General features: G+C 46.3%; 8 protein-coding genes across 8 annotated transcripts; 5 read left to right on the top strand and 3 right to left on the bottom strand.

Moving 5' to 3' along the window:
- Nucleotides 1-1,493: 1,493 nt before the first annotated feature.
- Nucleotides 1,494-3,313, top strand: N7471_010813 (sugar porter family MFS transporter; the record flags this gene model as incomplete). The annotated part of the gene is made up of 6 exons (XM_057283532.1): nucleotides 1,494-1,518; nucleotides 1,571-1,622; nucleotides 1,685-1,760; nucleotides 1,813-2,526; nucleotides 2,595-2,885; nucleotides 2,936-3,313. 6 exons carry the CDS (start codon nucleotides 1,494-1,496, stop codon nucleotides 3,311-3,313), a joined length of 1,536 nt encoding a protein of 511 aa, XP_057129798.1.
- A 453-nt stretch (nucleotides 3,314-3,766) lies between these two features.
- Nucleotides 3,767-5,670, bottom strand: N7471_010814 (uncharacterized protein; the record flags this gene model as incomplete). The annotated part of the gene is made up of 4 exons (XM_057283533.1): nucleotides 3,767-4,064; nucleotides 4,116-5,037; nucleotides 5,166-5,207; nucleotides 5,259-5,670. 4 exons carry the CDS (start codon nucleotides 5,668-5,670, stop codon nucleotides 3,767-3,769), a joined length of 1,674 nt encoding a protein of 557 aa, XP_057129799.1.
- A 3,256-nt stretch (nucleotides 5,671-8,926) lies between these two features.
- On the top strand, nucleotides 8,927-10,703 carry N7471_010815 (MDR family MFS transporter; the record flags this gene model as incomplete). Its single annotated transcript, XM_057283534.1, has 4 exons — nucleotides 8,927-9,094; nucleotides 9,149-9,528; nucleotides 9,579-10,005; nucleotides 10,056-10,703. The coding sequence occupies 4 exons, from the start codon at nucleotides 8,927-8,929 to the stop codon at nucleotides 10,701-10,703; spliced, it is 1,623 nt and encodes a 540-aa protein (XP_057129800.1).
- Nucleotides 10,704-11,976: 1,273 nt separating this feature from the next.
- N7471_010816 (uncharacterized protein) lies at nucleotides 11,977-13,113 on the bottom strand (the record flags this gene model as incomplete). The annotated part of the gene is made up of 2 exons (XM_057283535.1): nucleotides 12,648-13,113; nucleotides 11,977-12,577 (listed from the first exon to the last, which is right to left on the bottom strand). Exons 1-2 carry the CDS (start codon nucleotides 13,013-13,015, stop codon nucleotides 11,977-11,979), a joined length of 969 nt encoding a protein of 322 aa, XP_057129801.1. The 5' UTR covers nucleotides 13,016-13,113.
- A 1,638-nt stretch (nucleotides 13,114-14,751) lies between these two features.
- On the top strand, nucleotides 14,752-16,841 carry N7471_010817 (uncharacterized protein; the record flags this gene model as incomplete). Its single annotated transcript, XM_057283536.1, has 3 exons — nucleotides 14,752-14,968; nucleotides 15,033-15,544; nucleotides 15,603-16,841. 3 exons carry the CDS (start codon nucleotides 14,752-14,754, stop codon nucleotides 16,839-16,841), a joined length of 1,968 nt encoding a protein of 655 aa, XP_057129802.1.
- Nucleotides 16,842-17,055: 214 nt separating this feature from the next.
- On the bottom strand, nucleotides 17,056-19,239 carry N7471_010818 (Zn(II)2Cys6 transcription factor domain-containing protein; the record flags this gene model as incomplete). The annotated part of the gene is made up of 4 exons (XM_057283537.1): nucleotides 17,056-18,172; nucleotides 18,254-18,406; nucleotides 18,475-18,990; nucleotides 19,045-19,239. 4 exons carry the CDS (start codon nucleotides 19,237-19,239, stop codon nucleotides 17,411-17,413), a joined length of 1,626 nt encoding a protein of 541 aa, XP_057129803.1. The 3' UTR covers nucleotides 17,056-17,410.
- A 414-nt stretch (nucleotides 19,240-19,653) lies between these two features.
- On the top strand, nucleotides 19,654-20,244 carry N7471_010819 (uncharacterized protein; the record flags this gene model as incomplete). The annotated part of the gene is made up of 1 exon (XM_057283538.1): nucleotides 19,654-20,244. One exon carries the CDS (start codon nucleotides 19,654-19,656, stop codon nucleotides 20,242-20,244), a length of 591 nt encoding a protein of 196 aa, XP_057129804.1.
- Nucleotides 20,245-20,694: 450 nt separating this feature from the next.
- Nucleotides 20,695-22,461, top strand: N7471_010820 (2OG-Fe(II) oxygenase; the record flags this gene model as incomplete). The annotated part of the gene is made up of 5 exons (XM_057283539.1): nucleotides 20,695-21,246; nucleotides 21,303-21,681; nucleotides 21,738-21,965; nucleotides 22,139-22,200; nucleotides 22,258-22,461. 5 exons carry the CDS (start codon nucleotides 20,695-20,697, stop codon nucleotides 22,459-22,461), a joined length of 1,425 nt encoding a protein of 474 aa, XP_057129805.1.
- Nucleotides 22,462-23,416: the final 955 nt, after the last annotated feature.

A 23,416-nucleotide genomic window follows, 5' to 3' on the forward strand; every position in this document is an offset into this window, starting at 1 on the left:
AGGGCCATCACGGGGTGATGACAATGTGGTTTCGGAGCGCAGACCATTGATTTGTCGACAGCTTGGAGATATTGCAACAGGAGACCTCAAGGGTGAGCGTATTGGATAGATAGAGATGTCATGAAAGTGCGAAGACCCTGGTGAACTATACAGCCCAGTCAATACCAGTCTGAATGATCCTAGGCGCCAGTGAGGCACCACCGAAAGATTCAAGAAGTGATATTAACCTTGAAAGCAGCTGAATGTAAGTGAAAAGAGAAAGACGAAAAAAAAAATTAGCCGGGGGTCAAGCCAGGGGGAGCATCGAAAAGGCAATAGTCCGATACAGCTCTATAAAAAAAAGTTTTACCCGACCTTCGCCAGCAATACGCATGCTACAGAGTACATATATAGGATGAGCTCATGCAGGCTCTTCGGTGCAGATTAAAGGGCTTGCGAGCCAAAGAGCATATAATGTTATGATCCGATTGCTTCAGAGCACAACCATCTCACAGATAGTGGCATACATATTCGGCAAGTTAATTTAATGGGCACTTGCATGATGTTAGCAAAGGAACCTCTTCACGGGAAGAAAATCCAGGCCATATTGAGCGTATTTGCAACAAGTTAAAACAAATGGGCCCATAAATGACATCCGATACGGAGTACTCCGTGCTCACCCCGTTAATATGAAGCCTTCGAATAAAAAAAGCCTCGAGCAAATAGGACATTAAGAATTTGAATTTCGTCGACTGGAGTACTCCATGTTTGGAGCTGATTTTGATGGAATTCACAACATTCCCCCCACTCTCTCTCCTCTTTTCTACCCGCTGACTTTTGCTCTTTTGTTTCTCAACTGGCCGCCACACAGCCAGATCTAGCGGTCACTTACAGTTTCAAGAATGTCTCGGAGCTCGTCTTGCTAAGACAGATGGGCTAGACCTCAGCTTTATCGGTCGCGAAGCCCAACCCCAATTTTCTACAGGTTTGTCTGGGGGGGGGAAAATAAATGACGTCGGTATGCCGATCCGTTGCGAGAAACGGGCCGAGCTCGTCTTTGGAACATTGGGGAAGAGAAGGAATCATGATAATAGGCAAAAAGCAAACCGTCTCGGAATGATATGGCCCAATTATCCGTGTGGAAGATTTGGCTGGGAGTCATACAAGACCGGCGATAATCCCGCGGATAAATAACATCTCGGTTAATATCCTTGGGGGCACATCGAATGCCCCGACTGGTTCTTCGCTGAACTACAGGCCCGCCAATGACGCCGTGTCCACCCCCCGACTTTTGTGCCCCGGGTTTCTCCTCGCTCCTCCGCAATTCATTCCCGCTAATCTTTCCCGCTCCAGGGTCACCCCCGGTCCCGGAGTCATACCATGCAACATCGCGTAGCCCGAGTCAATATGCCGAATCGTGCATTGACCTGTCGATCTGCCACTACTTTACTTATAAAACGCCTTCCCGCAAGCCCAAGGCTTCGACCGACAACCTTCATGGTCCAACTACAATCATGTATACTATAACGAACATTTACGGTATCTGTGGTCTGGCTGTTAAGTGTGTGTTCGTGACGCTAACATTCCACAGTTCTTGCCGCCTTCGGTACTATTGGAGGCGCTCTTTTCGGCTTCGATGTCAGGTGTCTACATTCAACATCTCTTCCCCCAAATATGATAACATGGAGACTAATACAAGCTATAGCTCGATGAGCGCCTGGATTGGCGTTGATACATATACAGATTACTTCGGCTCGCCAGACTCCAACCTCCAAGGCGGAGTACGTGATCTCAGTCTCCCATTTTGATTTACGTGCTAACATTCCACAATAGATCACAGCATCAATGTCCGCTGGTTCCTTCGCCGGTTCCATTGCAGCCGGTTGGTTATCAGATATTCTTGGTCGTCGCTATGCATTGATGATTGCCTCGCTTGTTTGGATCGTCGGTGCCATGGTTCAATGCAGTGCACAAAATGTAACGCATTTGGTCGCCGGCCGTGTTGTCAGTGGACTTGCAGTTGGTGTGACCTCCTCGCAAACATGCGTCTACTTATCAGAACTGGCGCCCGCTCGTATCCGTGGTCGTGTGGTGGGTATTCAACAGTGGGCAATCGAATGGGGTATTTTGATCATGTACTTGATCGCATATGGCTGTGTTGTTGGCGTGTCTGGAACGGCTGCTTTTCGGATTTGCTGGGGTGTACAGGCCGTGCCAGGCCTCATCCTGTTCATCGCTTTGTTCTTCTTCCCCGAGTCGCCTCGCTGGCTCGCCTCACAAGAGCGTTGGGAAGAAGCATTGGACACATTGGCAATTATTCACGCCAATGGTGATCGCCATGACCCAGTTGTACAGGTAGCATTCGAAGAAGTCCAGGAGGCTGTGCGTGTGGCGCATGAATCTCAAGATGTCTCATTCTTGGCATTGTTTGGACCTCGTGTTTGGAAGCGCACGATGTGCGGGATGAGTGTTCAAATGTGGCAGCAACTTCTGGGCGGTAATGTTGCCATGTATTATGTGGTTTACATTTTCGAAATGGCTGGCATGGTAAATTTCTCCTAAAAAAAAAAAGAAAGAAAAACTACTCGAGCAGTTTTGCTGACCGTCCATTACAGACCGGGAACACAACACTGTGGTCCTCCGCTATTCAGTATGTCATCTTCTTGGTGACTACAGGCGCTATGCTTCCCTTCATCGATCGCGTTGGACGGAGAAACCTACTGCTTATCGGATCTGTCACCTGCATGGTTGTGCACTTCATCATTGCTGGTGTCATGGCCAGCAAAGGCAATCCAGTTCCAAATGTCAATGGCAATGCCAATTTGACGTGGGAGATCAAGGGCAGTGCAGGAATGACAGTCATCGCCTTTTCATATATCTTCACCGGCATCTACGGCCTGACTTGGGTATGCTGTATTCAATTCTATTTATATCCGACCCCATCTAACGTTTATAGGCTCCGACTGCATGGATTTATGCCGCCGAGGTTTTCCCGCTCAAGTATCGAGCGAAGGGCGTCGGCTTGTCGGCCGCCACCAACTGGATTTTCAATTTTGCTCTGGCTTACTTTGTAGCACCAGCCTTTCACAACATTCAGTGGAAGACCTATATTATCTTCGGGGTATTCTGCACTGTCATGACTTTCCACGTGTTCTTCACGTATCCTGAGACTGTGGGCCGGTCTCTCGAAGAGATCGACCTCGTCTTCGAAACTGATATCAAGCCATGGCGCACTCACGAGATCGGAGATATTTTTGGAGAAGAGATTGAACGCCGCAAGGAGCTTGGTGCTAAGACGGAGACCAGCAGTGCAACCCATGAAGAGGTGGTTTAAATCAACGGTGGATGATGGCTCCCCAAACAACGCAGTAACACATGGGCGGCCACCAATATATCCATGGATATTACGAATAAATGAACTGAGACATTTGATGTTCATAGTTCACAGTATAAATATCATATCCAACGGACAAAATATTGACGCTAGTGATGTCGCACTCGCCTTGATTCGATATAATCTATAAGTGGGTATCTAATTTGAGAACAGCACTCAAGATCGCACAAACCGATGTCAGGTGGTGTCATTCAATGGAGCTGGAATTTCGGAGAAATATTATGTGCAAAGTGATTTCAAGAATCACAGAAGAATGAAAAACGTCTAGTCTGACAAAGGGTATCGGGGTAGATCGAGAGATGGGTACAAAGAAATAACCTAGTATAAGTTGGAATAGTGAAGTTATACTAGATGCCTAGAGATGATAACATCGACCAAAACAACAGACCGAGGTTATCTCTCCTCGCTAGCGTGTTCGTCACTGTATTGTTCTGCGTGTTGAGTGTGGCTCTGGTGCTGAGCCTTACTCTCCTTGTTTAGGAAGCTGGCACGACGGACAGCATCATCCTCGACATCATCTAGCGTACGCAAGAGTTCACCATTGGGACCATACATGTGGGGCTCAGTGTGAGCGAGCGATACCACATTGAATACGCTAGTGGTTTTGCGGAATATACGGTCCATCTCTTCCAGTGAACGCATAGTAGTCTCAGGGAAGAAGAAATAGACGACAGGCACGATTGCGGCATTTCTGAGGCTAGTCAGTACAACCCATAGCGATAAGGGGATAAAAAGGACTTACATCACAGCGAAAATTACGTAGGTCTTGTAACCAATGCTTTCAAAAGCAACTGGGGTAATCATGACAACCATGAAGTTCCAAATCCAATTGGAAGAAGTAGACAATGCATTGGCCGGTGCACGAATCTTCAGTGGGACAATCTCGGCTGGATACAACCAAGTCATCCCAAGCCAGCCGATGGCAAAAAAGGTGTTGAACACGAACAAAAATACTGTCTGAGCCACACCCGCCTTGACACCTATAGGAGTCTTTTTGTGGCTTGAGGAAATGCTGTCAGCGATGGCAAGAACTGCCATTGAGATCGACATTCCCACAGCACCGAAGAGCATGAGTGTTCGACGGCCAAACTTTTCAACGGTGAACACGGCTATCCAGGAGGCGATAAAATATTCTGTTCCGTTACATGCAGAGATAAGACGTGAAGTTGTGGCATCCAGTCCGACCTGTTGTTCCAGAAGAGTGGGAATATAGTAGGTGATCAAGTTGATGCCGGAGATCTGCTGGAACATTTGGTTGACATATGCCAACATGGTGCGGTGGAAATGACGGTCCTCGCCCATTGTGAACATATCCCGGAATGATCCCGTTGCCATTTCGAGAACAGTGGCCTTGATAGCGGTGAATTCGGTGTCGATGAACAATTCATCAGTCTCATCACCCATCAAGCATGCCAGGACCTCCTTTGCTTCTTCCTCGCGACCCTTAAGGATAAGCCAACGGGGTGACTCGGGGAGGAACATTACGAAGACCAGAATAATCGCGGCGAAGAAGATTTGGAACGCTAGCGGGAATCTCCAAGCGACTTCATTTGGGTCTGCGAACATCAATCCGAAGTTAATCCAGTAACTGATGGTTATACCGCATGTGATCATGGCCCCTTCGATCATGACCATCTGACCTCGTCGATGAGATTTGCAGCATTCTACTTGATGTTAGATTACTTTCAATGTTCAGTGCCAATCTCACCAGTCCATCACTTGCAATCATCGAGATATAGCGGCGGGAGGTGAATCGGAACAGTGAGGCGGAATTGGCTTAATTTTGGCTTACCTGACTGCCAAGTAGGGACCGTGGAGGTGTTGATTCCGTTGCCTGCGATTTGTATTAATGAATTGCTCTCTCATGTAACTCGCTCATACTAACCGAACCCAGTGACCAATCGACCGATGACAAGCTGAGCAAGCCCATAAGATGTGCACTGAAGAATGGCACCGATACACATAATAAAAGAACCGAGAAAGATAGCCTTTCGACGACCCAAAATGTTACCGATCCAAATTGTGGGAATCGAGCCTGCGAAACATCCAAGGTTGTACGCTGCGACTGTGATACCTTGTCGTGTTGACTGGTTGCTCCTTGCTGACTGGCTCCAGTGCTCGGTATATGAATCTAGAGTATTGATTTCGGGGAAGTATTTGACGAAAGAGTCGAGTGTCAGCAAGCCGCCGGTCACACCTTGATCATAACCGAACAGCAGAAAGTCCATACCGGCTAGAAAACCGATAACGATCTGAACCTTGGTGCCGTTAAGGCCCAAGAACCGCCTGGTCCGCATAATGGTGTGGTTCAACGGTAACCTATGTACTTTGAATCTGCCAATATATAGGCCGAAGCAGCCAAAATAATATAAAATGAAGAATATAAAAACGAAAAGAACGATCAACGCGGGGAACTCGGCCGGTTTTAAAAAAGCCTCCAGGGGGGCCTTGACCTCTCTGGACCAGGGGGCCTGGAGAATTTCTTGCCCTCCGCTACAACATACGTTGTACAAACACATAATAATGTGATTTAAAAAGTAATTAATGCTTATGGCCCACTATTTTCCCAAATCAACCCATGCGAGCGAGCAGGCTCAATGTAGATTAGCTATTCCCATCACCTCCAAGTTTATAACAATTTGCACGGACATTAGAGGTCAACCCAATACATTTCCCCGTCTTTGGACATCTGGAGTGCCCACGCGAGATAAGCCAATAATCAATACCCGTGCACCCATCTCACCTAGGCAAATACAAATTCATCGGGGCAATCCCTCGGCTTCTCCAGATTCAGTTAGTGGGTGTTTTGGGCTTGTGCAGGATCAGAGACTGCCGATCACTTTTCCGCCTGTCAGATTTCAGTTTGCAAGTGGAAACTCTTAGGAAATCCAATGCCAATGTACGCCACTAAGTGCCAATAATAGCTTGTTATTTGCTTAACAGGACCCTCTGATCATCCCCGGGCGCAGGGCCACCTAGGCGGTGTTCACATGAGCGAGAGGGTCTTGGTTTGTGGGAGTCTCATGTGTCTTACCATCCTCCGATGCGGTACTGCGTACTCTGTACACGGGAAAACAGGAAATTGTGGTAGCAGTGGCAAAGGAGAAATACAATATATGATGTAGTGAACAGTCTATAGCTTGGCGTCCAGAAATATCTTTCAGCCTCTTGTTCCTACAAAGTGGAACACTTCCGCATGGGCACCGGGGGAACTTTCTTTTTTCTTTACGAAGTACTCCGTATGCTCTAGGTTGCTTTATATTATTTCGTCAAGTGTTTTTTTCGCCGAGATCTATTTTAGAGGGGAAAAGAGGGGGAAAGGGAAAAGGGAAAGGTAAAAAGAAAAGATCTGGCACTTTAGACGGTTTACCATGTTGCGCGTCTCTGTTTTGCTCTCTCCACTACTCCGCTCTCCATAAAACATATGGGGCCGCATCCTGGGAGCAATGAAACCTGCCTAGTCAGGCAGTTCCGGCTGCAACCCACTTCTACAATATATACAGCCCTGCTGCATATGGAGTACCTCGATATACAGATACCCTCCCGATCATGCTTTTCTAGAACGATGCCCTTGCGTCCGCCACTTCAGTCATTTGGCTTGACTCAAAGAATTTTAGGACATGGGGTGCAGATCACAGCCGATGACTGCCTTTCGGGGCGCTCCAGCCCCCAGCGCGTGTTTCCGTATTTCGCATTTCATGGGCTAGGAGATTACTACAGAGTACCGGTGTCGGGTTCCCAATCTGGCATGTCATTACTGGGGTTTCGAGTGCCCCGAACTAGGCCAAGAGAACCATGTATTCGTCTTTGTGCTTTTATAGGCAACATGTTCTACCAATAGAGATTCGGGTTGTTCAACATTTACTCCGTATTTACATACTCTATCATGCACGGCCCCTCCAAATATCGCCCACAAAGCTTAATAGTTCGCAAATCACAACCCGTCAAGTCTCGGTTACTGCACTTGCGCTACACCACCACTGACACTTCGACTTTCATTGCCATAAAACTCGTCATAATGTCTTCTATCCGTACCATCGCAGGCAAACATTCATCAAACTCGCACAAAAAGAAAAAGATCCTAATTTAGGCCTCAAGTCCGCGAGCACCGATGCTGTGATCACAAACAGACCGGAAAACAATATAAACAGGCCCAATATGCTTCCGAGCTGTGAGCTCCAGATTTTGATTGTGTAATAATAGAACCTGTAGAAGAATAAAGTTGGAGATCAGCTCACGTGCATTCCTCGGAATAATATTCACTCATCTACTTACATCGTTGATGGATCAGGATTCCTAGAAGATCTGCTGGCACCAAAAACCAGTTACCCTGGTGCCCCTTCTATCTATCCCTTCGAAATGAGGCTTGAGAAATTTGTTGTTGCGGAGCCCCGTATGTATTTGCTAAGGACAGTCTTGTGGTTTCTTCGCACCAAAATCAGATCACTAGAATGTTTCAAACCCATAAAAACCAGATAGTCCTCCCAATGCTGGATTTCTAGTATACAAGTGTATAGTTTATAAGGGTAGTTTGCGAGGCGTGCTCAAACTACTAGTCGAGTACTTTAATGAGTGCTGTCGTAGCCTTGTGGCTACCCACTTTTTTTCCGCCTCCAATGACCACTTTACACTTCATAAATATACAACCTCGTATATGAGTACTAGCCCGGTTATAATGATTATTGGTGGGCCCTATGAGAAAATCGTTGTATTTTGACAATAATAAAACGCACACAAGCCTTTGTGCGAGTCAGTTTGTTATACAAAGGTGGCACATTGATTTCGATGAGTAGGTACGTAGAAACATGGTTTAGAAAAGCGATGTCGTGATTAAATTGACAGTATGAGTATACATAGTCTTCATGTAAATTGGAAAACAAAGTTTTGTGTAGTTCTGGGATGAACTATTCTTAGCGGAGTACAAGGACCGAAACTCAGTACCTTCGATCTTGTCTGGAAAACCGCCAGAATCTTGGATAGGCTTCGAAGCTATTTATTACTAAAAGTATCTAGCCATCATAGTCTCTGTGTTTAGCGAGGTTACAGTCTCACTGGAATGCAGGGTCTCGAGATTCATCACGTCGGGATTGATCGACTTCGAGTAACTAACGATATAAAATGATACACCCTTATCATTAGATTAATTATTCAATTAGAGAATTGATACTTTGAGAGCATGACCGATATCCTTTGGACAAAAATACAGATGCTGGTTAGGTCTAGCAAGCATCTTATCAGGGAAAAAGTACTGCATACCAATCAACGCAGCAAGAATGTGATTAGGGGAAATTGAAAGACCCCGAGCATAAATCAAGATATAAACCCCTTGCTTTATCGGGTTACATCCGGCTGTAATAATGTACGTACATAGGTCCTACAAGAAAAGTACTGTACATCCACACTTAGATTTAATGTAGCGGTTTCTACCTTGCCTATTTCAAACACCCTTCAGCTGAGCGCAGATGATTCGACCAAGCGCATTTTTATGAGTTCTCACAGTTTCAACAACAACTGGGGAGTTTAACTTGCTGTTTCATGGCAGGCAGTTCAAGCATGAGAGATTTTGGGGATCAAGTCTACACAAATCGAGATGACATCCCATTGAAAGAGACTGGAACCGAGGAGAGTGATGATGAAGAAGAAAAGCAAGTCTATCCACCGAGCTCGAAGCTTGCTCCGATTTTGATAGGACTTTGCTTTCAATCTTTTTGTATCGCCTTGGTAAGCTTCAAGTTATTGTTACTATTTCTTGGGCTAACGTAGACGACTTACCAGGACAACACAATCCTCTCAACCGCCGTTCCCAAGATCACTGAACAATTTAACTCACTAGGCGACCTATCATGGTATGCCAGCGCTTATCTTTTAACCACATGTGCCGTCACCCTGCCATTTGGCAAGGTATACACATATTATTCGACAAAGTGGACATACATGATTGCTCTCGGCTTATTTGAACTTGGGTCTCTAATATGTGCAGTGACACCAACATCGAAGGGATTAATTCTTGGTCGAGCAATTGCCGGCATCGGATCTGGAGGATTGTCGCCGGGTGCTCTACTCGTGCTCGCGAATAGTGTGCCCCTTCACCGGCGTGCCCTCTATTTCGGGATTATTGGTAGCACTAGTGGAATTGCGACAATCACAGGACCACTGTAAGTCTCGCTATTTTAATCGCATAGACTGGTGGCTAATTTTACAATAGGCTAGGGGGGCTCTTAACTGATCATGTCAGTTGGAGATGGTGCTTTTGGATAAATCTACCTTTCGGTGTCCTCACTGGCCTTGTCATTTTACTCTTCTTCGAGGATTCCACATCACAAAAACCCAAAATAAGCCGTCTTGGGCAGCTAAAGCGAATGGATCCCCTTGGTGTACTTGCATTCATCCCCGCGATCGTCTCCCTTCTATTGTGCCTGCAATGGGGGGGCACCAAATACAGCTGGAGCAATGCTCGAATAATTGCCCTATTTGTTCTGTTTGGCGTATTCAGTGTTGCATGGTGTATTATCCAGGTCTGGAAGCAGGACGACGCTACAGTACCGCCTCGTTTACTTAAGAATCGAAATGTGCTTGGGGCAGTGATTCACGCTACATTCCTAGGTGGTTCCTTTTTTGTCTTTGGATACTATGTGGGTTCTGAATGCCATCCTCTCAGCTTCATTGCTAACAAGTTTCCAAGCTCCCTATCTGGTTTCAAGCAGTCAAGGAGAATTCTGCATCAGAATCCGGAGTCAACAATCTTCCAATGGTGGTGGCTATGATTGTATTCTCTGCTTTAGCAGGACTACTGGTGAATATCGTTGGATACTATACACCACTCATGTTCGTTGGAAGCGCGTTTCTCGCGATTGGCTCTGGGCTGTGTACAACTTTCAAAGTGAATAGCGGACATCCGCAGTGGATTGGATACCAAGTCATTATTGGAATTGGAGCAGGACTTGGCTTTCAGCAATGCATCAACGCACTTCAGACTGTACTGCCATTACAGGACATACCGATCGGAATTGCCATCATCACATTTGCACAGAGCCTCAGTGGTGCAATGTTTATTTCGATTGCACAAACCGTTTTTGAGAATCGCCTTGTGGCCAGCATTAAGGCATATGCTCCCAATGTCAGCCCAAGCGCATTAATAAAAGCCGGGGCTGCAAATTTATCCCAACGCGTGCCCAAAGATATGCTGCCCTCCGTCCTACACGCCTATAACATTGCCGTCATCCAGACATTCTACGTGTCTGTTGCTGCCGCACTACTATCTTTTATTGGTGCTGGACTTGTTCAATGGAAATCTATGAAAGGACGACAGAAATATGACGGCGCAGCTTGATCCCCTGAATAGCAGGAGTTGGCGGCTTTTCCAAGTGATTGATATTCTATGTTATTTTGGGTTATTCGTGGGAATTTTCTGTTGGGATGCTTGTAAATATGAACGTTCAGATTGTTAAGAAAGTGAACACGTACCATGTATAATATGTGAACTCCGAACACGATCAATCTCGGACTTAATACAGCCAGTTGAGGTGTATAGGACTATGATGGTTAATACAGCACATCATGACCCAATGAAAACAAAAATACAATAATCCAGCCTCAACGCCAGATTGCAGTTCAATGTTACTATTTCGCCCCGAAATGTCGTGTTCGAATGATTGACATAGCTCTCTCCATGTTAGCCACTGGCCATCAACATCCACCCATGCACCAGCAGCGCGTACGCCCTCGTCGGATATGATCGGGTAGCCATGAGCGACGACCCATTTTCGCCCATCAATCAAGGCGTTGGAAATTTGCTTTTTTTCTTTCATGGATTGGACCCCCCAACCCCCTTCTAAGATTGACCGATCATACTGTTGAAACTATAGCCTATACCACAAGTGATTGAGATAAGTCTTTTCATCGATACAAATGGAATAGCCCATAAATACTTTTGGTCAATAGGTTTGTTCCGAGATATATCTTTGTGACGAAATCTTTTGGGTCGGCCTTGAGGACATCAGGGATTGCAGGTAAGGGGGTTATCAATGGAGATATGATGTTGACAGATAGATCGATCTCATAGGGCTGAAGGTTTGGAGATTCGATTGAGTTTTGAGTTATCGAAACTGAAACACCCGCCCCGTCGGAGGTAGTTTGGTTGAAAGCAAAATGTTTAAGAATGGTGTTCTACGTTTGATTTTCCGTTGTGTCGTTCATGAACAGCTCTAGGAATATGATTGACAATAAGCTTCAATATTCTAGGACACTTGATACTTGACACTTGACAGTAGTATCATTCGGATGATGGCAAGGCAATCGCGCTGATTTTGCATTTATTATATCATAATATATATTTATTCAGGCTTTTGAAAGGTAATCAAAAAGAAACCGTCAGACAATCAGCAGAAAGTCAAACGCGAAGTGAGTCTGGAGACAGTAGGGGTATCAAAATATAATGAACAATAGAGAGCTCTTTCCCTCAACCGGAAAGAAGTGGTCAACAGAAGGGAAAGAAAGGAGAGATAATCTTTTGCAGCTAGAAGCCGACAGTTGCGAGACTTCCTCAGGACAAAACGTATTAGATGACCCGTATTGAAAACCTTGAAAACTAGCGATTAACTACATCATTGCGCGGGCAGCTCCGCAGCAATGTGTTTTGAGTCGAGCTCATGAAGTGGCTTTGGCTTGCTTGAGTGCTTGCTTGAGTCGCCGTGCTTGGCTTCCGTGTACCCGTACGCTGCTCCATTATCTTCAAGTTCTGTGGGCGGCATATATCTGTTGCGGTATGTAGGCTCTATGCTGTCGGAAGAAGGATCATCTTTCTTGCCCTTCCGGCGCAACATCCATATCAGAACTATCACCGCGAATATGAGAAGAGCGCCAACAGCTACACCGACGCCGATGCCTGCTTTGGCTCCTGTCGAAAGCCCGCTGCTGGACGAATGTGTTTCCTGGGGTGTCGATGTTGGTGTTGGTGTTGTTGTGAGACCACGTATCCCTGTGCTAGTTGTGATTTGCGATGAGCTCGTCGTAGTAACGGTAATAAGGTCCGAGGCACGCCAGCGAATAGAGACCCCCTTGGCGTTGATACCATCCGCTGTGGTCGTCAAGCTAGAAACCACTCCCCCTTGAGTGTAGGTCCAAACGCTCAGCTCGGTATGTCGGGAGGTACATTGGTTCGTGGTAAACCAAAGCAGATTGCTTCGGGTCTGGACGCTGTAGTTACTGGGCGGAGAATATAAAGTTAATACAAGTCCATAAATCCATAAGAATGATCAAGCATGCTTGCACTCACATTAGACAGCATGTGGCATGGGTTTCAGCAGCCTCGCCACTAGAAGTATAGGCCGATTGGAAGGCAGTCCAATAGCCCGAGGGACAAATACCAGGAGAGTAGTAAAAGTCAGTCGCCTGTGCATAGCCCGAAGGGAAGCAAGTACTCCAGTCCGTCGGGCCAAGGTTCAGCCACCAGCCAGTGAGGCCTGTCGTGACAGTTGTCGTGTAATAATCTGTACCTGACAGGTTCTCAATCATCCAAGTGTCGGTAGTACATGATGGTGGTGGTGTAAAGATTGTGGTCAGCGTAGGAGGGCTGGTAGACGTCATTGCTACTCCCAGACGTGACAAGCACGTACACGAGATAGAGTGGCTTCCAAGTATCATGCAAGTACTCTAGGGAATCAGTGAGAGACCTGGAGTGAAACAGTGCATTCACTGTGCAGCAGAGTGGACGGGAAGAGAAAGGAAGGGAGAGAAGGGAGAAGGACTTATCGGAGTACACGATCCCTCATGAACCTCTTTCTAAACGCTGGCTAACCGCTGAGCTCTATCTATATGGTTAGCGGGAAGTAGGGGAAGCAGGGGCCATTAGGCCGAGTTTCAAATTGGCATGGTGCCCGGTTCCTCAGGCATCCTCAGGCATCCTCAGGCATCAAAAATGACCATTTCTCCTTTCAGATCATCACTGCGATCCCCAGACATGGTAAGATTGCCCCTCATTTTAAGTCCAAAGGTATTAGGTATTGTAATTGTAATTGTAATTGTAGCATCTTTGGTAGAAAATAGTGCTCTGGCAAAGGCAAACCTAGGAAAACCTCCTAGGCCTCTCTTTGATGCACGTGGAGGCTCTCAGACCATTGTGGATTTGGAGTGGTTGAGCCAATTGTGGCAGGTCGTTACCCGCCCCTGGGCACAAGTGACCTAGCAAAAGTGTCATGATACGACAATTTAACATACGGTACACGAAAGAACTCAGAGATTGGAAAATGGTATGATGTTGATATTAGATTTCAAAAGAACGATCTAATTAAGCTTAGGAGAAAGAAGGATCAAGAGAAAACACAAACCAAGACCTACAAGAGGTGAATACATACATTTGTAGATAGGGCTGAGGATCCTGATAATTTCGCCTAAAAAAACATTCATGAATATACGTACTTTTACTTCAGCGTATACATAATACATTACAAAGGGATTGGCCGTTTTCCGGTTAATTTGGAAGTCAAAAAGATAAAAAATAAAAGACCCAAAATCCAGACATCCATGGATACTATTAAGAGCGTATTGACCTGAAGCATATGTACAATTGAAGACTTTGGATTCGTTTGCGGGCTGCAGGTGCCAAGTGATTTAGGATGATCTTTCTTATTCTCGATGTGCTAGGGAAAATGTACTGGTAATAAAATGACTTAGGAATTGCTTAGCAATGAATAAATATTGTTTGGAATTGGTTTACGGAACTCAAGTATAGGCATCTTACCTACATACGTACGTAGGTAACCTAGGTAGATCAGATTTGCATGCCTATCCAGAGGAGAAATCTGCAATATGCAGCTGGAATCGGAAGAAATGGCGTCACCTTCGCTCCAACCAGAAATTTAGGCTCAGTCATCTATATAGTGAGGAAATGAGGAAATGTGTGCCACTTCCCAATTTCAGTTGCATGGAATACCATAGATGGTTGGTTCTATTTGGTCTCATTGATAAGGTTGATTGCGTATGTATTGCGATGCAAAGGCACGTGTTCGACCGCATGGCTACATGCACGATTCTCTATGGCAGATGTAAATTCAAGATTACCAAAGGGGTTTTAAGCTTTAGATGTGTTGTATGGGTCATATCCCTTAAGTGGGTCTTCGATGCTCAAGTATCCTAATGCGAAATACTCCACGCAGGATTAGGTACCCTAGGTAGGTATTGAATACTCTCCTACAGTGATGATTTACTCTGACAGGCAAGTATTTCCTCGGCATTTAAAAAAACCGAAAATAAGCCATAAGTAGGCATGTATCCGGGTGAAGTCTTATGCAATTTACATTTGTTTGCCTTTGTGAAACATACCACCCGAGCTCTCTTTGAGCGCATGAAATCCAACTCCATAGGATTCCAACTTGATAGCTATGTCTTTGCCTATTGATCATGAATTTGACTTTCAAGCAACCGTTTCACTATCAAGTGTGCCGACAACTCCGGAGCAAAGCCTGAATGGCAGCACGGATGGACTCGACGTAGAGTCGAGTGGTACGAGAACCACTGTGGGGGATGATAGTGATTCAGACACCCCAGTTGGCGCAAGGCCAATCCGAAATATTTGCTTCGTTGGCGCAGGCTATGTTGGTACGCGACGCGGATGCATAATTCTAATATTCTCTCGCGTGACCTACAGACTAATAACCAACAGGAGGCCCAACTGCTGCTGTCATTGCATTCAGAAACCCACATATCCGAGTCACCGTTGCCGACAAAGACGAGCGACGCATTCGAAGGTGGAACTCCCGACATCTACCTATTTACGAGCCCGGCCTTGCTGAAATCGTTCGGATTGCACGAGATGGACTCTGCAATTATCTCACTCCACCTATGTCAGCCAAACCAGAGGGAACTGCACACATGTTTGAAGAGCATAAAGCACACGAAGCGCACGAAAGACAACAAGAGGGAAGAAGTGCGTCCTCTCGGACACCAAACTTGTTTTTCTCCGCGAACGTTTCAAAATGTATCCGAGAGTCGGATATTGTCATAATTGCGGTTAACACTCCGACCAAAATGCGAGGATCAGGTGCAGGGAGTGCAACAGACATGACAGCTTTTGAGGCTGTCGCTGCGGATGTTGTGCAGCACGCAAGGAACGGATCGATTATTGTGGAGAAGTCCACAGTCCCTTGCAAAACAGCCCAAATGATCCAGGAGATGGTAAGTCATACCATACCATCTGATCATGAAAACATACTCACACTTTGTATCCACATAGATTGCTGTACGTCGGCCCGGTGGGCACTTCGAAATTTTATCCAACCCTGAGTTCCTCGCGGCGGGGACTGCAATTCACGATTTGTTACACCCGGACCGAGTTATCATAGGTTCTACAACGACAGAAGGAGGAAAAGCTGCAGCGGAGACACTAGCTGGAGTCTATGCTGGCTGGGTTGAACGTGCCCGCATCATCACTACCAACATATGGTCATCGGAGTTGGCGAAGCTCGTGGCCAATTCCATGTTAGCCCAACGACTTAGCAGCATCAACAGTATTTCGGCAATCTGCGAGGCTACAGGGGCTGAGATTAATGAAGTCTCGGCGTCGATTGGGATGGACTCCCGAGTTGGTGACAAATTTCTCCGCGCAGGCATTGGGTTCGGGGGTAGCTGTTTCAAAAAGGATGTCCTCAGTCTTGTATACCTTGCTGAGTCCTTGGGCCTTAAAGAGGTCGGAACGTATTGGCGCCAGGTGGTGATCATGAATGAATACCAGCGCAACCGATTTACCAGTCGTGTCATCAAGTGCCTGAACAATACTCTGGTTGGCAAGAAGATCACTCTACTGGGATATGCCTTCAAGAAGAACACATCGGATACCCGAGAAGCACCCGCCCTTGAGATAATCAAGACCTTGCTTGATGAAAACCCCGGAGAAATCGCAATATTTGACCCTTGCTGCAATCCCTATGTCATCGAGAGCGAGATCCGCCAGCTACACGGATACGGACCTCCCGCTCTCAGAGATGATGGTGGCGCGGTGAAAGTCTACTCCGATGTCTATAAGGCATGTGCTTCATCTAACGCGATACTCATTGTCACTGAGTTTGATGAGTTCCGGAATACTGAATCGGATGCCGTTCCTCGTCCTTCAAACCTCCCACCAAGACATCTACCCTTGAGCCAAGACATGCACGGGTCCTCGCAGCAAGAAGCCATTTCTGAGACAGGTGATATGATTAATCCACTATATGTCGCATATGCTCAAGAGAAACTTCATATTGAGCCTAATTGTGCCGCAGATTGCCCAGACTGCCAGAGAGAAAATGGTAGCGAGCCTTCTGTGGGCAAACCCGGCGACAACCTACCCAAGAAGCAGGTTGACTGGGAGAGAATTGCGGATAACATGGCAACACCAAAATGGTTATTCGATGGGCGATGCATCATCGAGATCAAGAAGATGAGCCAGTTGGGTATTCGAGTCGAGAGCATTGGCTCCGCTGGCGATAGTTATTAACAATGTGGGGAACAGTGGGTTCTCATGGGCTCTTTTTCTTTTTCTTTTGTTCTTTTATATTCTTTTCTATTCTTTCTTTCGTCTCATCGCAGATGTACCATCTAATATATGCACTCTTTGGATAATTTGTATTGGTGAACATTGTTCTATTTAGCCAGCATATACCCAAAGTATGAATTGCGTCGACCACTCCAATTCAGTTGCCAAATGGTAGGTAACCTTGGGGCATGTTTGTTGTTTGGTGACTGCTCTATTTAAATGCCTATTGTCTGTATCTTTTTCATGCCAACAACAAAACATGGGTCATTCGACGTGATTCGGGAAGCTTTCAAGCCCAAATCGTCATGTACAAAAGTATTCCAAGCGGAGTGTTACACTCGATCACTAAATGAAATGCTGAATCCTCCTGGATTAGCTCTAATAGAGTAGTATCAAAAATGGTGGTGGTGGGTTCGGGTTCTGTTTTGGGGTACATGGAAAAACAGAATGAACATTATCAGAGACAAACAAACGAAGTATGCAATAGATCAAGTCATTCTTTCTTCTTGTCTTCCCTCGTATCTTTGAGCCTAGAGAATGCAGCAAGACTCTGGGCGCACTGAGGCCTTTTTTGCACCAGCACCACGACTGCCTCCCGAATCAGCCAGAGAAACAGCCCCCGAAGGGGACTCTGGAAATTCTTTCCCAGACATGACTCGTATGCGGTGGCTATCCAAAGTAAAGGCTAACCAGATAGCACGGCTCATCCATGGCACGTCCGCAAAATCAGACTGGTATTCAGAAAGGATCGCCTCTATTCTTGCCAACTGGACTAGATTATCCGATGCCGCCCAAGCAACAACTAAGCATAGAGGAATATACCCTGCCCCAACCGGCCGGTAGCAAGATGCCAGTTCGGCTTGGATTGTAATCTCATCACAGAGAAAGACAGCTTCACTCACCAAGGAAGCGTTCCAGGGATCAAAAACTCGAAGAAGACTGTTCAATAGCACAGCCAGCGTAGATAGTATGGCATAAGCTGCTTGAATACGGCAATGTCTCGCAACTTCAGAGGATGAGAAAGACACAATAACAGCTTCTGCACATTGATCAAGATGTTGTTTTATTTGCTGTGCATCGAGCCTCAGTTGCATGTATGTCTTTGCAATTTCGGCAAGGTGTGGCTCGGGGTTTTGGACATATTTAGGAAACATGGCGAGATGTTGCAGCTCGGTGGTTGATTGTGGCTGATTGTTGTCCCGTGAGGCAGATAGACGACGTTTGAAGGATGAGGTCAGTTCCCAAAACTCCGAATCCATCTTGATGCGAGGATTGACGATGCCTTCAAGTATCTATTCAAGTTATTGCTTATAAGTAATTTCTCGTGACATTGGCTGAATTTGTTGTTGGAAGTAATCGGAATCCAAACATACTATAGGCACACAAAGTGTAATGACCATCTCCATCTCAAATGTACTTTTCCACTCATGCAGTGCAGCAGCCCTGAGGAGATGAGCGATAGCTTCGCTGTGACTAGTGAGCGAATCATCATGTTTTCCTAGCCAGCTCTTATGACAAATCAGCTCCTATTTCACAGATATCGTTTTTGGGGGGTCAAAACAGCTCAACTGGGTCGTACCAAGTGGAACTTTACCTGGCAGATGGTGATCAAATAGACAGCACATAGTGTGTTGGGAGTCCGGGCCTCGACTGGATTATTCAGGCATTCTCTCAGTGCCCGCAGCGATTGTCCATAGAGAACGAGTGCATTTGGTGGGTAAGAGCCCGTGTGAAGGAACGGGTAAGCGGTTGATAAAGCTCTCACGGCTGAATCTAGAACGGTGCTGTTGCCCAATCTCCGTGGAATATCCCGTAGGAAAGGTCCATAATAAGCCACGGCAAATCGGATATCAGTCACCTGGAATGCTGCTACAAAGGCTGCTGCCATTATACTTGTGTCAGTGCTGGGCACCCGTGTCGGTCCCCCAATAAACACAACTCTTTTGCCAGTAGAGAAAAATGATCGAGGCTCTGATTGACTTTCTGCTCCGCTTTGTGTTTGCATCACTTTGAGCGATTGATTCTTGAACATGTACCGCTGCTGTCCTCCCCCAACACAGGTCATTTTCAGACGCGCACATCGTGAACATGTGGGTTTGAGTTGATCACACTGGTCTTTAAATTAATAAGATACAAAAAGCTAGCCTTTTGGGAAGACCCAAACCTTCTTCTTCACCTTGCGACACGCATCGCAGCCCCGACTAGATGGAACCCCAGGCATGTGTACCGTCAGTTGTGCGTCACTAGGCGATATTGCATTTGTTTGCTTCGGCCTAGTGTAAGGTAGAGGAATGAAATATAAAATGTGTATACTAGGTAGAATCATCCCCAAATGGGATGGATGGCGCGACGAGGACATATTAATGTGACGTCATCGGCTCGTTGTCACAGCCCCTAGCCAAGCCCGTGAAGCCGAGTACGGAGTACAACATATGTAGGTGAAAGAGATAGCGTGCTTGGCAAGCAGCTGAGCCCTCGTATAAATGAGCCAATCAAAATATGTTACAGCCATACTGAGCACAGTCCACATCCCGTAATGCGGCGCGCTATCATGCCCGATTGGGAAATAGGAGAAGATAGCCATAGATCAAGATGTCTAGTCTGGCAATCATTACAACTTAAAAAAAACACTCCAAAGGGTATAAAACAATCGAAAACTGACTGTAAAAAAAGCTACAACTACTCTTCTACACTCTTGAGCCTTGATTTTCACCTAGTCTTTGTACACTTCGACTCCTGTCTCAGAGCGCTGCATCAGTGCTCATTTGCAACAATGAACCATATGGCTTTGTTTTCTTCATTCTCTACCAATTACAAGCCTTCAAATCAACAGTCTTGTGCCTCATTCTCGCTACGACCAGCGCCATGGGACTCAGCAAAGATTTTGGTTCACCCTTCAGACTACCCAACAGAGGCACCGCCTATGTACTCGATTACATCCAAATATAGTGCTCCCAACGTGGTATTATTTCGAGGCTGGGGTGAGGGTCCCTGGGACATCATCGGCGATGCACGACTTCAAAGCCTGTCTTCCAAAATATGCCTGGCATTTTACGGCCAGCCAATAAAGATGCGTTTAAACGAATTGTCAGGCAACTTCACTCTCGAGTCACCTGCCACAGGTCAATTGAAGTGGAAACTCGATATGTTGACGGGGAGGAACATGGAGTTGCAGGATGCTACTGGTAAAAAGCTGGCCAAGTTACGACCAGGAAAATCAGGCGAGAAGGTCTTCGAGATTCTCGTCTCTCATGACAGTCGATTCTTTGAGTTGGTGCTGTTATCCGGGTGGACTGCCAGAACTATGAACAAGTCGGTGACGGAGGCAACGGGCGAGATTCTGAGCTCTATTATAGGGGCTTAATAGGTATCACCGGTGCGTGGGCCCTTAAATATGATTGGGAGGAGAGAGAACAAGGTTTGTCCCGACAAACTTGGAAGCCACAGCCTGAATTTGATACCTACATACATACACAAGAATAGTCGACCGCCAATCCTGCCTTGTGATGTCTTTTTGGTAGATATATTCTCCCTTATTGGCGTTGTAGCTAAAGTATAGGCGTTAAAAACGGCCTAAAATGTGCAGAACGACTTTTCCATGTATAGTTAGCCGTTGATACATAATGTACGTATGTATGTTGTAACTGTAGTTTCAATGTTTGTCTACTACATATTAGACTTTTTCATAAGTTATGTAAAATGTCTATAAATACTACCCGCAGCTAGCATCTGACAGCACCATGACGAGTATATGGTTTCAAATCATTCATCTCTCCTCTTGCTACCCCTTAGTGTTTCCAACCTTTAACCCACCATGGCTTCTTCTACCACCACCTCTGGTAAGGGGGGTTCTGAGTCTACGGCTCCATCGTTGACAAGGCTCGCATTCAACGAAATTTGTCGTCAGCTGCAGGCATTCATCGTCGGAAAAAGGGCATCTGCATCGTTTGTCTGTGGAGGTCTTGTCCCCATTGATGCAAAGTCTGCAGCTGGTTCCACATCCTCGCAAACCGCCTCCGTGTCTCCGCCAGTGAGGATCTGCTGGCGTACAGATGGTGACAACATTTTACGAGGGTTGGCTCTACCTCTCGACTCAAATGCCGACTCCAAAACTGCATCCGATGATCTGCGTCAATTAGTAGTAGACTGCGATCCTGCTAGCTTTGGCAGGGGACAGGAAGATGTTATTGATCCTAAATACCGAAAAGCTGGAAAGCTTGAGCCCCGACATTTTCTCACCAGCTTTCACCCATCAGACTTCGGAATCCTCCAAAATGTGGAGCAAATTCTCCTTCCGAACTTCAACACGGTGTCACAAGACTCTCTACCCTTCCGGAAACTGAGTGCCGAGTTATACAAACTGAATGTATGCTAGTCTAATATCTCTTCTGCAACAAATATTAATGCGCCTGTTAACGATAGGTTTACTCGGGACCATCTGGCCTTTTCCGGCAGCATGTTGACACTCCGCAATCCCAGAGCCAGATCGGCTCGCTAGTCGTTTGTTTACCCTCTCATTTCAAAGGGGGCAACTTGGTCGTTCGGCACGAGGGAAAGCAGGTTGTGTTTGACTGGGGTCACCAGAGTGCGTCCGCGATTCAATGGGCAGCATTCTATAGTGACTGTGAGCACGAGATCGAGACAATCACGGAAGGCGAGCGTATCACCTTGACATACAACCTCTATGTAACCGAGCCAGTGGGGGGATCGATTCCGCCCAGCTTGGTTGTTGACCCAAAGAGCTTGTCGCTGCATAGCTTCTTGAAAGAACTTGTCATGGAACCTGGCTTTATGAAAGAGGGTGTGTTTGCTATATGCCCTTGTATGAACATAAGATACCAAGCTAACTCTCCCTAGGCGGTGCTTTCGGGTTCTATTGCTCTCACGCTTATCCTCATACATCCGATGAGGCTCCAATGCTACTTCCGAGGGCACTCAAGGGTGCTGACCTTGTGTTGTATTCTGTTTTTAAATCCCTTGGCTTACAGATTGATGTTGTTCCGGTGATTATGGAAGATGACTGTAAAGAGGATTACTATGAAGAGGATGAAGAGGATGACTCTGGTCCATCTGAGACAGGACAAGGTGAGCAACCCCATCCGAAGTGGAATATTCGGGGTTTCCTCCCTAAACTCGCATCCACCCTATGATCATTGATCGCTGCTGGACATAAATACTTCTTTCACGCCAAGTCAAGGGCCCCAAAGGATTTTGGCACGTGCAAATAGCTACAATCTCAGTCTGCTAACAAGTTCTAGTGCGCGTTGGAGACAAGCTACATTCACACATTATCACTGATTGGATGACTGAAGAGGGAGAGGTAAGTACAGAATATCAAAGTGATTAGTTGGAGGATCAAATAGCTAATGTGGGACAGTCATCACTCCAGGCACTCAATTGCGATTGGGCGGGCAAACGCAGGCCAGAAGTCACATGGATCGGCTCTCCGACACACAAAAAGATGGCCCTTACCCATATAGCTTACGGAAACGAGCCTTCGCAAAGCACAGTCTACTCGTATGCAGCGATGATAGCCGAGATCCCACCATTCCGGGAGCGACAGGACCTTGTTGATGCGTGAGCATTGTCAGGGGTTTGCTGATCTGGAACGATTCGAGTTTACTTGACTGGACCTGCTCTTCACCCCGTATCATCTCGTTGCTTTCGTTTACGAGATGAGGCAGGATATGGCTTTAGGTCATAGCTGTTTTAAGAAATGAAACAAAATCCTATATTTTTCCAGCCACGTGAATCATCGATATGAATAGAAAGGATCCGTCACATCAGCACGGGCATTTATGCACACTAGATCTGATTTTATCTCGTTTTTCCTCCCTGGTCATGTTTTCTTGTTAACGCAGTGTACGGAGTAACTGGTACCCAGATACGGTACTACGGATTCTATATCAACTGTCTCCGACCTCACTAGGTATAGTTTACCGCGATTTAATGTATGAAGTTTTTCTAGTTTTTGTCTAACTGATATAACTCATATATAAAATCCTGTGAAATTTCTTACTCAGACCCGTTCCTGTTCCAAGGTTCCTAGCCTTGGCAATGACGAGTGGCTAATTCTCCGCTCTTATCCGATTCGTCGCTCGTAACCGGGTCTACGGGTACGCGAGGCAGCCGAGTACGGAGTACGATTAGAGGGAAAAGGTCGCGTGCCCTTTGGGGCGTCGCGATCGACATCGCTTGTTACAGAGGTCTCAGAGCCTCCGTTATGTTAATGGATTTAAACCCCAAAGGGAACATGTTTTGAAAGAGGCCAGATATTGAATTTTAGACCAATACGGAGTCCACCCCGTACGGAGTATCTGGGGGAACCGAGCCTTGAGGCTACAAACTGCACATGTGAGCACAGACACAGAATCTAGGGGGCCAGGGCATATCAGCCTATTGGGAATTGACAACAAATCGACCTGCTATCGTGCTAGGATTTCAGTCAGCTTGGAGATTTTGCGTCACGCTGACTAGGGCCGGGGCCATAGCGGAAAATAAATCTAATCTACTAAATACGAATACGGAGTAGCGTG

This window comes from Penicillium samsonianum, assembly GCF_028829775.1.
Source record: "Penicillium samsonianum strain IBT 33392 chromosome Unknown utg000007l_segment0_segment0, whole genome shotgun sequence".
Taxonomy (NCBI): domain Eukaryota; kingdom Fungi; phylum Ascomycota; class Eurotiomycetes; order Eurotiales; family Aspergillaceae; genus Penicillium; species Penicillium samsonianum.